General features: G+C 65.0%; 1 protein-coding gene across 6 annotated transcripts in view; it reads left to right on the top strand.

Moving 5' to 3' along the window:
• The first annotated feature begins 386 nt into the window (after positions 1-386).
• Positions 387-13,451, top strand: part of INPP5A (inositol polyphosphate-5-phosphatase A) — a 146,199-nt gene continuing 133,134 nt past the window's right edge. For 2 of the 6 annotated variants that reach the window (XM_086378259.1, XM_086378258.1), the window contains exon 1: positions 387-738. In XM_086378259.1, coding sequence (XP_086234385.1) covers positions 664-738 — 75 coding nt within the window. In that variant the 5' untranslated portion in view covers positions 387-663. The remainder of the gene's footprint in view (positions 739-13,451) is intronic. The other 4 variants (XM_086378260.1, XM_086378257.1, XM_086378261.1 and 1 more) reach the window with 4 other exon arrangements.

Below are 13,451 nucleotides of genomic sequence, written 5' to 3' on the forward strand. Positions count from 1 at the left end.
GGCAGCAGCCACGAGCAGCGCGCGGCCCCTTTAAGACGTGCCCTGTGGGAGCAGGGCCGTGACGTCATGGGCTGCGGGAGGAGTCTGTGCGCAGCCGCGGCGCGGGGGAAGGCGGGGCGGCCGCTGACTGACAGGAGCGCGGCGGAGGCTAACTCCCGAGCGCCCCGCGCAGACCCCGCCCTTCGGGCCCCGCCCTGTTCCCAAGCCCCGCCCCTCCAATGGCCCCCTCCCCCCCGCCCTCCGCGCACTCCCCGCCCCGCCCCGCCCTCATGCCCCTCCCCTCCCCAGTGCCCGCCCCGCCCCCCGCAGGCCCCGCCCCGCCCCTCGTACCCCGGTTCCACCTTCCGCAGGCCCCGCCCAGCCGTCGCCCCGCCCCCGGCCCGGGCGGGCCTCGCCTCTGCTCTCGGCGGCGGTGGCGCTGCGGGAGCTCCGGCGGCCGCGAATCTAATGGCTGCGCCCGGGCCGCGGTGATCGCGGGCGGAGAGCGACGGGCGCGGGGCCGCGGAGATCGAGAGCGAGCGCGGCCGGACCCCGGCCCGGCCCGGCCCGACCGGCCGAGCCCGCGATGCGCCCCGGGGCCGGCCCTCGGCGCAGCTGACGCCGCGGCGCGCGGAGACCCCGGCCGGCCGGCTCCGGAGAGCGGCTGCCCCGGCCCAGGCCGCGATGGCGGGCAAGGCGGCTTCTCCGGGCACCGCGGTGCTGCTGGTCACGGCCAACGTGGGCTCGCTCTTCGACGACGTAAGTGTGGCGCCGGACCCGGGATCCCGGACCCCCGGACCGCGGACCCTGAGCCCCGGGACCAGGATCTCGGTCCCGAAGCCCGAAGTCCCAGGACCCAGACCCCGAGTCCTGAGCCCTGGGACCCCGGGACCCGGGCCGGATCCCTGGCACCCAGGCAGAGACTTGAGCGCTGGACCCGGGAGCCTAGCCCCGTCCCTGGAATCCTGGTCTCCAGGTCCAGCCTTCAAACTCCATGGGTTGAACCCGGAGACCAGTCCCTGAGCCCAGGTCCCTAAATCCTAGTCCTGATCCCTGTCCAGGGTCCCCAGTCCTGACTCCAAACCCCAGTTCGAGGGCCCCATACCCTGTACCCAATGTTGACCCAGGAAGCTTGACCCTGAACCCTGGGTTCCCAGACCCAGCCCGTGTCTCCCGGGCCCCAATGCCTGACTTCTGGCCGCTGACTCCCAACTCCCTAGTCCATGGCCCTGGCCTCTGCCGGTCTGCCTGTCTCCCTGCCTAGCCTGTGGCTGCCCCCAAGTGTGGGCGCCCTCATTTTACCTTGTAACTTAGTATCTCTCTAGTTCTCAAACAAGGGGCTTCTGTTGAAAGCCTGGAGGACTTTATGTTTCTTGCCTGTTAAAGAGAAAGATGCGAGAAGCTTTTCAAGGCCAGAAAAAGGATGCTGACTGTCCGAGGCCTTTACCTTCTGGGGCCTCCCACCCGGCACCCGAGGCCACTGGGAGAAGAGTCAGCCAAGGCCTGGTGCTCCCCCGGCTCCGGAGGCAGGCCCAGGCTGACCTAGTTCACGTTGTAGCCGCGGTGCCACCCCGCTGTTGGTACTTACACTGCCAACCCAAATAAAGCAGAATGCGGCTCCAAGTGGCGTGCTTGTTTAAGTAAAGAGGGTGATGGCCCAGATGGAGCTCCAGGCAGCCCCGCACTACACCCCCCAATCCCCACGGAGATGAGCGGTGGGGCGGCCCCTTGACCAAGCAGACCATGGGGCAAACATGCCTTCCACCTCTGCCTTCCTTTGCTGGCTGGCAGTGAGCATCGGTGAGGTGTTTTTTGGGCTAAGTTCATGCACAGGCGAGGAGTGATTTTATTAATCAAAGGTAGGCGCTAGTTTTGTGTTTTTCTGTTTTTAGCTTCCAGGCCGGCGTTCTGCACTTCCCTGCTGGGGGTGACCTGCTTGCCTCTGGCACGGACAGGACAGCTTTATCTAGTTTCACGTTTGATCATTTTCTACAAAAGTGCCCGGTCTGGGTGTGTGTCTGTATATTTAGCATTCTATTCTTGGCTTTCCAGTAACATCCACTCTAACATGGTTTTACTCAGATGATTCAGATCCGTTAGCTGTGGCTTCAGAGCCTCAGAAATGTCAGGAAAATTAAGCACGGTGGGGTATTTCAGTCTCAAAGGGAAGAGAATTTTGCTGTGCAGACGTTCTTCCCAACAATTTTCTGACCCCGAGCTCTAGTGTTTCTGTTGTGTTTCAGCTGTGTACACACGCTTCCCTCCATGGATGTTAAAGTGGCTCACTTGGTTTACTTTTGGTTAGCACCAGCCTCTCTCCGACTTTCCATTCTTCTGAAAGGCGGCGTGGAGCGCTGCATCTTGTTTGTATCGTGAAGGAACCTTTGTTTTGGTAAGCCGTGCACAGGTTAATTCTGCTCGGTGGCTTTCGACTCAAGGGCCAGGAGAGACGTGTCTGTCCTCACCCACATCTTTCTTAACGTGCGCAGCTTGGCTGAGGACCATCCCTCCTCAGCGGCGTGGAGAAGCAGGGGTGGGTGTGGACCAGTCCCCCGGAGCCTGGCCGGGGAAAGCAGCCGTTGCCTGAGTAAAGGACGCTCTGACTCTTCGCTTCGTGGGAGGCCTCAAGAGGGCTGCTCCATGACTCTGTCTTGTGTGGCGTGCACCCTGCGCACTGACGCTGCTCAGACGGCCCAGTTTCATCATCTGGAAACCAAGCTCCGCCGTGTGGCCGGGCCGTGTGGTGGGCGACATCGGCCCCCTCCTGGGGGACGCGGGTGGGTGGGGATGGCCCTGCTGGGGTGGGGGACGCGGGTGGGTGGGGATGGCCGTGCTGGGTGGGCACGGTCTCCGTTCGTGCTCAAGCGACAGGTGGTTGTGTTTGCTGGTGCAGCCCCGTGGGCTCCCCTGGCTGCCCCTCCTCGTCCAGCAGTGACCCCGTGGAGCACTGGATGTGGACTTCCACGTGGCTTGGCCCTAACCCCCTGCGAGCTGCAGAGCGTCCTGTCTGTGGTCGGCTGTGTCCTCGCATGCCCCCCCGGGCTCCGTCGGGTCTGGGGTGGCTGAGCATCTTGTCCCCTACGGGCCCTCGTGTTGCTCCCCACTGTGCAGTGCTACACACCTGGGGGTGGGCAGAGTCCACAGTACAGTGGTTCTCAAACTTTTCCCGCTTAATTATGGAGTGCCCGAAGAGTCCTCGGTCAGCCCCCGCCGGTCAGTCCAGAGAGACCGAGGATGGCGGAAACTGAGACCGCTGTAGGTTCTCTTAGAAGGAAGGTGTCCTCGCATGTCACAGCCCTGGCAGGCCCTGCCGGTCGCGCGGGAGGTGGTGGGATAGAGCGTGAGCCCTCAGGTTGTCCTGCTGTGGACAAAGCTGGGACCTGCCTCACCCCCGGACCCAGGGCCTCCATCCTGGCTGGGGGCGAGCATGCAGCAGGGGGCTGCCCCCTGCGCCCCAGGGAGCCCAAGGCTGTCCGCAGTCGCCGGTTGGGCTCCTGCTGCCCCGAGCCGCTTGCTGGCAAGACCCCTCACCTGACTGCTTTGCTGACTTTAGACGAGCGAGGCTGCTAGCTGTTGGTTCTTTATGTGGTGGGCTTTTTTTTTTGCTAGAAGTTAGCTGGGAAGGTGGATTCCTGCAGCTGTGGCTTCAGAGCGCGGTCCCACCCTTACATGGTAAGGCTGCTTCTTGGGAAGGAGATGAAGCCAACAGCGGGGTTCTGAGAGCACGGCTCGCTCTTGGGTGTCTGCCTGGAGCACCGGTCCTGCTGTGCCTTCCCGGCCGCATCAGCCTTGAGCCGTCTCCCACCTCCCCCGGTCTGCTTGGGAGCAGCCCTCTCTGTGCCCGGACCTGGGGCTGCCGCCGGCTGTGTGTTGGGGTCTGGGAGCCCCTGCGCCGGGCTGGGCGCCTCATTCACCTGTGCGTCTCCCTCCAGCTTCGTCCGTTTGCCCTGTAGCCCCATTCCCATTCCGTCCTGAAAGCCCCTTGCCCTGGGTCCCCCTCCAGCTCTGTCTCCGCCTCCCCAGCCCTGTGTGCAGGGGGCCCATGGGGGCCTCATGCAGGGCCGGCCTTGGTCCCAGCCCTCTCACTTGCTCTGATGGGGGGAGTCCCCCCACTTCTTGGAGGAGCTGCATTTGGCGATGGCTTCACCAAGGCGTCATTCACGTACATGGACTTCATTCCTGGGAGGTGTACAGCCCAGCGGTTTCTGGAGTCACACAGCTGTGTGACTGTCCCCACAGTCAGCGTAAACTTGTTTTCTGGAAAGGACACTCCGTACGCCTTAGCTGCCCCCTCTCCCTAATTGCCGCCGTCTCCCCAGAAGCCCCCAGCCCTTGGTTAGCACCTGTCTGCTTCCTGTCTCTGTGTGTCTGCCTGTCCTGGGTGTCTCGTGAGTTTGTAAGAGCAGCTGGCTGGCATTTTCAGAGCTCAGCAGCTGGATGTTAGCGTGTCCGTCACTCTGGTGGCCAAGGACCGCTCTGCCATCCGGCCGTTTGTCCCCTGCCAGCGCTGGGTGTCTGGGCGGCCTTCCATGCACGTTCTGCTTCTCCTGGGCCCGTTCTTGGGACAGGGGTCGGCCGGGCCTGTGTGACTCGCGCTGAGCCTTTTGAGGAACTGCCGGCCGTTGTGCAGCATCGTGCGCTCTGCGTCCTCGCCAGCCCAGCTCGAGGGTTCCGATTTCTGCTCATCCTCCAGCGCCCAGCGTCCCCCGTCTTTTCTCCAAGTCTTGTTCTGGGCCTCTGCCCCGCCTCCCAGGATGGCATGCTGCTTCACGGGAGCTCGTCTCTTGGGACTCTGGTCTTTCACTAGCTCTGTACACGGACGCCCAGGAGGTAGGAGGAGCCCCCAGCCCCAGGGAAGGGCCAGAGCTGAGGACCGGTGGCCAGATCTCCTCGAGGATGGTGGCGTGTCTCAGTTTCAGAGGCGGTGCTTCCTGCACTGTCCCTTCAGCCCCAAGGCCCTCGAGGGCTGTGGCGCCGGCCAGGGTGAAGCTGAGCCCCGGGCCTCTCTGCAGACCTCTCCCAGCCCCCCGGCAGCGTGGGGACGGCTGTGGGGGAGAGACGGCAGCGGGAAGGTGTCTCTGCGTCCTGGCTTTGCTGCCTCTGACCTGGGACCTCCGCGTCCTTCCCCTGTGGGAATTTTGTCTGTGTGCTGAGTTTGGGTCTCTCTGTAGATGGGGTCCCACCCGGCTCCAGTGTGGTGGGGTTCAGCCTGGTGGGGTTTCGGGGTTGCTCCCCCAGGTCAAGAGGCCGTGCCTGCACTACACACCTCCTCGTGGCCTCAGTGAGCCACGGTCCCACCGCCGCGGTGCGCCTGGGGTCTGCAGCCCGTCGTCTGTCCACAGGCGTCCCTGCCCCCTCCGTCTGCCGCCATCCCTGGCTGGCCGCCGGCGCGCATGGTCACCTGCGGCCTTTCCTCATTCATCGGCGCTGCAGACGCTGGGGGAGGCCGGAGGCTACTGTGGCAGAGATGCGGCTCAGCTTTAACGTCTCGGATGTTTTGTGTTTTGAACCCGGTGGCGTGAGCCCTGCGGGACAGCTGGGGGAACAGCCCTGAAGGATGGGGTCCCGGGGCGTGTTCACACCCGCTGCCTCTCAGGCTGTGTCCCTCCGCGCGGTCAGGCTCTGGGCCCGCGTCGTGCGCTCCGTTGGCACGTGGACCGAGCCTTCCGGGGGAGGAGGGGCTGCCGCTGCTGACCAGGGTCATCTCAGGTGGGCATTTGCTTCTGGGAAGGGAGCTCCTGCTGGGGGTGATTCCACGACGTGTCAGGTCTGATTCGGAAGTTACAGAACTCAGACCAGGCCTGCCCCCTAGGAGACATCCCTCGTTTAGGGAACCCGCCGTCTGACCCAGGAGTAGGGATGAGGAAGCAGGGAGGCTGCCTAGGGGAGGGGGCGAGCCTTGCTGAGGAGCCAGGGCAGAACAGCTCCTTCAATGTGGACCCCCCAGTGCCTGCCCCGGTAGGCAGGGGCGGGAAGCAGGGTGGCAGCATCTGCTGGGGGGTGGGCCCCGTCCAGGAATGGGGTCCTATGCAGGGGGGTCAGCATGGGGCTGGGAGGCTGGTCTGAAAGACAGTGGCGAGTCTGAGGGGCGTCTCAGCCCCACGCTCTGTGTCTCCTGGGCCATGGCCCTGCTCGCTCTGTGTCTGCGGGGCTGGGGCCCCTTCCCACCTGAGTGAGTTTCAGGGGGGTGGTCGTGGGCCCGGGGATGGGGAGGGGGAGTGGCGAGACTGTGGCGCGTTCCCCAGTGGACACGGACGTGGCTGCCTCAGTTAATCGGGGCCCGGGGCGCTCTGCTGATGAGCCTGAGGGTGACTAGACATGAGCTCTTGTGCTGGCTGGGGTGGGCGGTGCGCCCCGAGAAAGGCTCTGAGCTGCGGGACGGCCCACCCCGGAGGACACAGGCTCTGAGCTCGTGGGACACAGGCTCTGAGTTGCGGGACAGCCCACCCTGGGGGACACGGGCTCTGAGCTGCAGGACACGGGCTCTGAGCTGCGGGACAGCCCACTCCCGGGGACACTGGGGGCCTCGCCCTCGGCGATGCGTGTGAGTGAAGGGCCGTTCCCCAATGCGGCTGAGACGCGGGGCCGGCGCAGGGCTGCAGGCTGTCGAAGTGATGAGAGGTGTCACCCGCGCTGTTGCTGTGTGAGGGTTTCTGTGACTCCGGAGTTGGAGGGTAGGGGTCGCCCGCGTGTTCCTGAGCCTGTGGGGACCTTTGCCCGTCTGGGTGAGGCTGGGCACATGTGGGCCTCTGTCTGGGGAGCATCCCGGACTTCCTGGGGTCTTCCCAACCCTTCTTCAGTCATGGTCTCTGCATCCACTTAGTTCTGGTGATGAGACCTGTTTTCTAAAACAAACCAGGTGCAGCAGGTTTCTTTGGGAGATGGACATGGCGCTGGGGCAGGGGTCCCCTCGGGTCACTGTGTGTGCAGGGATGGGGACAGTGTGTGGCTCAGGCTGCACTGCGGGAGGATGTGAGCGGGCTGAGCAGCGAGGGCCGCGGGGTGTGGGGGCGCCCTGCACCTGACCCAGGACGCCGCCTGCTCAGCGCCAGACCCCGAGCTCCTGGAACGGGTCAGGGTGGGCGGCTGTGCACACGGCGAGGGGTTCTAACCGTCAGGGACGCGCACAGCGAGGGGTCCTGACTGTCAGGGACACGCACGGCGAGGGGTCTTGACCGTCCTGTGCAGGGCGAGGGGTCCTGACCATCAGGGACGCACATGGCGCTGCCCAGGCTCACGGAGCTTTGCTTTTGCCTTGAGTAAGAAGCCCAGCCGTCTTGGGAGTGCGGCCATGGGTCAGCGTGGGTCCTCGAGACCCTGGGCCGTTTGTGCCTCAGGCAGGGAGGAGGGACAGTGGCGCGGTGGCCGCCTGGGGTCATGGGGCGACAGGGTGCCCGGCGGGTGTGGGGCCCTGGCGCTGCCCGGCCTGTCCCGGCCGTCCCCACAAGGCCTCGGTGGGCCGCAGCCTTGTCCTCGCCCGTGTCCCAGGCTGGGTGTGCTCAGGCTTCCTGGCGGGTCCCTCACCACGGGTGTGGCCAGCAGGACGTCCCAGCATGCTCATGCGCTCCTTCCTAGGGGCCCCTACGCGTGACCCTGGCTTGCGCCCACACGAGCGCCTTCAGCTGCACCTCCCCTCCCCCAGCGGAACGCGTTCTCCCGTCTCCGTGCTTTGGCATCAGTCCAGGAGTCCCGGCCCCTGGGGTGGCAGACATGCACCCTCGGCACAGGTCACTGCCCAGCTCTCTGCTGCCTTCTCTGCCCCGCATTAATTACAAGCTCCTGGGCTTTTGTCATGTTTTAGGGTGATCGGGCCTGCTGGCCTCTGACCAGTGGTGTGGGGCTGGGTTTGGGGTCCCAGCCCGATGGCCGTGTAACCAGACTTGCAGCCAGCCCGCTGGCCGGCTGGACCCTGTCAGAGCTGGGCGGGGGCTGAGCTGGGGAAGGCAAGTGCCCCTTGCCTGGCACCTTGTGGGCATCAGGGCCCAGTGTCAGAGCTGTCCTCAGCGGTCGGTGCACAGGTGTGGCTGTCAGGGCAGACGGACTCACATTTCCGGCAGCTTGCCCTGCGAGAGTGGAGCCCTCGGTCTGAGAACAAACGTTTGCCGCCGTGCAGCGGTCTCCACCGTCCAGCCTGAAGCCCAGCCCTCCTGGCCGCCTGCGGGGCTGAGCCCCCAGCTGCTCACCCCCCAGCTGTTGTCACTGAGGGTCCCACGGCTCGGGCTGTCTGGGGCCCTCCTGCCGAGTGCTGCTCTGCTGGCTGGACAGACCAGCCGGCGTCCGACAGGTGCACAGTTTGCCACGTTTCACGGGTGGTTTTTGGCAAACTGTTGACTATGTGGACAGCAGCGGCTCCTTGGGGGTCACCCTTCTCACTCCCTGGGTGGGGGGGTAGAGGGAGCCAGAATCCCCCACGAGAGGCCTGCTTCGCCCGGACAGCAGTGGGTTACGACGGGGGCGCCCCTCTGAGCAGTGTCTTGTGGGAGCACGGGGCCACCGTCCGGGGCTCTGCTGTGGCCAGGGGTGACGGACAGCACCCCTCCCTGAGGGGCTGGCGTGCCGGCCGAGTCCCGCGCTCTGCCAGGGGGTGGGCTGCTCAGTCTGTGCGAGGGGAGGGCTCAGGTGTGCCCCCTCCTGCTGACCCCGATGCGGGGCGCACTTCCCCAGGTTAGGGGCTGACCCCCACGCCCACCCCGCTGCCTTCTCTCCTGGCAGAGGGGCCGTGAGCCCAGCGTGGCCTCGGGTCAGCTCCCACTGGCCTGTGGGTGCCTCGCCTGCCCCCGGGCACAGGGTCCCTATGTCCGTGCCCGTCTGGGCTCGAGGGCGGGGAGGGCAGTGTTGCACAGGGCCGCAGCACGCGGTCAGGTGCCCGTGTTTCCGGCCACTTGGTGCTGGAAGAGCAAGAGGCGGCCCTGTGGCCTGTGCCGTCCCCTTTAGGAACAGCGTCTGCCTCTGGTCCCCGTGTGGGGGCAGGTGTTCAGGCTCCGAGAGGCCTGCCCCCAGCCCAGCCCGGCCTCTTGCCGTCTGTGTCTGACCCAGTGGTCATTTCTGCACGTTGGGCCTCTGCGGAGGTCTGTGGGGTACGACAGTCACTGCTTGGGCCTGCGTCCCTGGGGAGGGGGCTCAGGACCCTGTGGTCCTCCCAGAGGGGCTGCTCTGGGGACCACCTGGGCTGGGCCAGAGGCTTGAGACCCCCGCTCCGAGCACCTGTCCCGCCTTCAGGGGCTTCGGGGCAGCTTCCGCATGGGTGGTGGAGAGCTGGGTAGGGGCGCTCTGGCCCCACGGTGAGCCCGGGCATGGGGGGCAGCCCCGGCTCTAGCCATCAGCACTGCCAGCACCCTCGTGGGCTCCTCCCGCAGCGTTGCTGGGGCCCCTGCCCTGGGAGACCGCCAGGAAGGGCCGGGGAGGCCCACCGTCCCGGTTTGCCTGCTGGCGTCCCGGGTGCTCTCCCCTGCAGCGTCTCTTTGCCCAGGGCTTAGCTGGGGCGCCTCGGGGGCACGCGCCCGGTCCAGCGCAGGGTTGTCTACCCCTCTCCACAGGGCGGAATGCGACTTGTGGTGGCTGTGCTGGAATTTGAGGTGACGTGGGCTTTCCTTTCTGTTGGACTCACTCTGTTAAGAATGACATCTGTCCAAGTAACCAGAAAGCTTGTGGGGACAGCTGTTTTGCTTTTGTTTTTTCCTCCATCCCTGTCGCAGTTTGCAGATCTGTTGTAACTTCCTGTTTTTGCCGAGGCGTTGCTTCCCTCCCGACCGCCTGCAGGGTGAGCAGCCCAGGCGGGGGTGGGGGCGCAGGCCAGCCGGGACGCTGTCGTGGTTATCAAGGCAGCTGGCAGGACACGGGGCATGTGGCGGGAGCTGGCCGGCGGGGCGGACACAGGGCTGTCTCAGGAGAGCAGGTGGCGGCTCACCTTGGTGGCCGAGCAGCGGCCCCCAGGACCTTGGCCTTGTGTGCGTGGCCCTGGGGACACGGGGGCTGCAGGGGGCACGGGGCAGGGGGTGCGGGCGGCCCAGGGCTCCCGGGCCTCGGGGCCAGCCTCCGCCGAGCGTAGGTATGCGGTGACACCAGCCCCTCAGAGGCTCGTCTTTGAGGACGTTTAGCGCAGCTGCCCACCCAGGGGAGCTCACTGGGCACCCTGCAGGTGTGCCCCTACCCCAGCCGCACTCCCACCAGCCCGGCCCCAAAGCCCCTCCGGGCGTCTCTGAACTGGTGGCCTCTCGTGAGCTGCCCCCGGCCCGACACCCCTCATGCCTGCCCCTCCCGTCCCTGGCTGACGGAGCAGGGGTCTGTGGCCCAGGGAGAGGCCGGGCAGGTGGGGCCTGGGGGGACAGGGTCTGGGAAGGGCGTTCTGGGAGTGGGAGGAGTATTTGGAGGAGGTTGCTGGGGGTCCCGAGGCTCAGGGTCCAGGAGGCTCTAGGAGCCCACAGGTCCGCCTGCACATGGCCTGCGGGGCCGGCGCGTCCCCCGGTCGTCGCCCTCTGGGGCCGGGCTCCCGACGCCCTTTGCTTACAGGGCAGAGGGCGCGCTGACTCGGACCCCCTGGCTCATAGCTCGTGCTCGGTCCCAGGCCGCCCTGGCTGCTGAGTGCAAGCCGGAGACCATCAGGGACCTTGGCAGTAACTCTCTCAGGCGACGCCCTGAACACAGAGACCACAGAGCGTCTCCTGGGCTGGGATGCAGGGCTGGGTCCTAAAGGCTCTGGGACATGGGAGTCAGCCGGTGAGCTCAGGCAGGGTGGCCGCTGGGGCCGTTGTGGGCTGGAGCAGTGCAGGAAGCAGGGAGCCGGCGTGTGAGGCCACGTGGCTGGCGTGGGCTGGCCTGGCCCACGTGGGCGGTGAGCTGGAAGCCGGCGCTGCAGGACCGTAATGGTCTGTGCATCTGATCATGCCAGGCCCAGGGCCCTGTAGGGGACGCGCGGGGCCAGGCCTCAGTGTGGACGGTCGGCTCCCTCTTCCAGGGAGCTGCCTGTGACCCGTCTGCGTGTTTAACAACTGATACGAGTCAGTGTGGAAGGGGAGGATGCGGGGACTCAGACCCGGGAGCGCGCGCGCTCTGACCGCTCAGGGGTGCTGCTGGAGACCGCCAGCCCCTGGAGGTGCGCCAGGTTCAGGGGATCCCTCCGGAGGGCTGCCCAAGGAGCCCAGGGTGGCAAAGCGGAAGCACCAGTGTGTGGCCTCTCCACTCAGAAAGCTGGGAATTTGTCCTAGCTTCCGGGGAAATTGACCTCTGTGCGCCGTGATGACCCTGAGAGTTTGTTTTTCATAAGGGCAGTCACGTGGCAAGCCCCGGAGTACCCCAAAGCGCCTCCTCTGCTTTCTGCAGGGTGCTGCCTTCTAGCCACCGGCCCAGGTGGACCCCGGGGAGACCTCAGTGTTTTGGGCAGCTGCTGCGTCACAGACCTGTGCTGTGGACACAAAACAAGGTTCTGATGATTAGTAAGAGAACGGAGTCCTCACTGCCCAGCGGAGCCCGCCAGGTGGGGCCGCAGAACTGCGCCCCTGTGCTGGGTCTGCTTCTCTGGAACGGGGCGGGCGGGCGCGGTGCCCCGTCCAGAGCCTGGCTGCGTGTCCGTCCGTGTGTCCTGGCGAGCGGATCTTGGGCGAAGGCACCTCCAGGCCAGTCCTGCCTTGTTGGGGACGGGCTGCTGAGTCCCTGGGCCTGGACTCGAGCTTCTGGACTGTTTGAGGTGGAGCGGGGCCCGGATGGCGCGTCCCCGCAGCCCAGCGCCCTCTGTCGGCTGAGTTCTGTGCGCTCGCGGGCTCCCTCCAAGATCCACTCCGCCAGGGCCCTGGCCGAGGCTCTTCCTGTCCTCGTGGGGTCCCCATTCCCGGGAGGTGCCAGGGCCCACGGCTGCGTGACCTCGCAGGGAGCAGGCACTCAGCATCCCCAACGCGGAGCCTCTCCTTGCTGCCCCTTCAGCCCCAGCCTGGCACCCTCAGGCCCCCGAGTGGCCTCTCCTCCTCTCGGGGTCCCTTAAGGACCTGGTGAGCTGCTGCTGAGCCAGAGCAGGTGGTGGGGTCCCTCCTGGCTCTGGAGGAAACCCGCTCAGCACGCCTGGGGTGCTGTGCCCTGGCCTTTGTGCTTGCTGTCGGGCAGGCGCCGCGGTGGCTCCCTCCCGCGTGGCCCCTTAGGCCTGGACCCCCATCCGGTCTCGCCCCCCAGCTGCGGCCCACGTGTTGTGAAGGTTTCCCGCCGTGGAGGGCCCGTCATTCTGCCGGGAGGTCTGCACTGGCTGCGTTCGCTTGTTGTTACCATCATCTATGGAGGACAGGGCCGCCCACTCCAGCATTCCTACCTGGAGAATCCCGTGGACAAAGGGCCGGACGGGCTACAGTCCATGGGGGTTGCAGAGTCGGACATGACTGAGTGACTCACACACACACGCATTATCATCCAAACGTCGAGACAAGCTTCAGACCCTGCGTCCCGCTCTTCCTGAGCCTGCCCCTCAGCCTGTTGACGTGTTCTCCAGGCTGAGCAGCCGCCACACGGCCCCGCCCTCGGGGTGCTGTCGGCGGTCACTGCCCGCCCCCCACCCCAGACCCTCGTCTCCACTGGTCCACCCCTTGTCTGTGGATCGGGCTATTCTGGACGCTTCCTGCACATGCCTTCGGACACCTGATCTAACTGCTCTTTCGTATCCGTGGTCAGGGCTCATCCACGTCGTGCATGTAGCAGAACCTGCCCCGTTCACGACTGAGCGCCACCTCGCAGAAGCGCAGACCACACTCTGTCCGTCTAGCAGCTGATGGACGTGTGGGTTTTATGCATCGTGTGGCTGCGAACATTCGTGTTTAAGGTTTTGTGTGAACATGTTTTAGATTCCCTTGGGTATGTATCCAGGCGTGGAGTTGCTGAGTCACAGGATAGCCGTGTATAGCTTCTCGAGGAACTGCCAGACTGCTTCCCGGAGTGTCTGCACCGTTTTGAATTCCCACCAGCAACACACAAGCGTTCCGGTTCTTCCACATCCAGAAGCAACACTTGTTATTATTCGCCTGTTTGAGTCCAGCCGCCCTGCTGGGCGTGCAGCGCATCGATCTGCGTTGCCCTGACAACCGATGATCCTGAACGTCCCGCCTCCCCCTGCCATGTGCCTCTTGGGTGTTTGTTTGTTCACCTACCTTGGAAAAGCATTTATTTACATCTTTTGCCCGTTTACAATTTTCCTTAATTGTTGAACTTTTCTGTGCACATTCTGGTTGTAGATTCTTCTCACGCACACGATTTGCAAATGTTTCTCTCGTTCTTCATGCTTTCTTTTCACACCCTTGGTAGGGTCTTTTTGAAGCCCTAGCGTTCCAAACATTGACGAAGTCCAGCTTGTTTGTTTTTCCTTTGGTTGTGCTTCGGATGTCACATGTAAGAAGCTGTTGCCAGGGGGAATGTGAACTGGTCCAGCCACTGTGGGGAAGTGTGGAGGTTCCTTATGAATTAGAAGCAGAGCCACCTCGGATCTTGCAGGCCCACTCCTG

Source organism: Bos grunniens, chromosome 26 (assembly GCF_055505025.1).
Source record: "Bos grunniens cultivar Pamir isolate PY7600 chromosome 26, Bosgru_T2T1.0, whole genome shotgun sequence".
Taxonomy (NCBI): domain Eukaryota; kingdom Metazoa; phylum Chordata; class Mammalia; order Artiodactyla; family Bovidae; genus Bos; species Bos grunniens.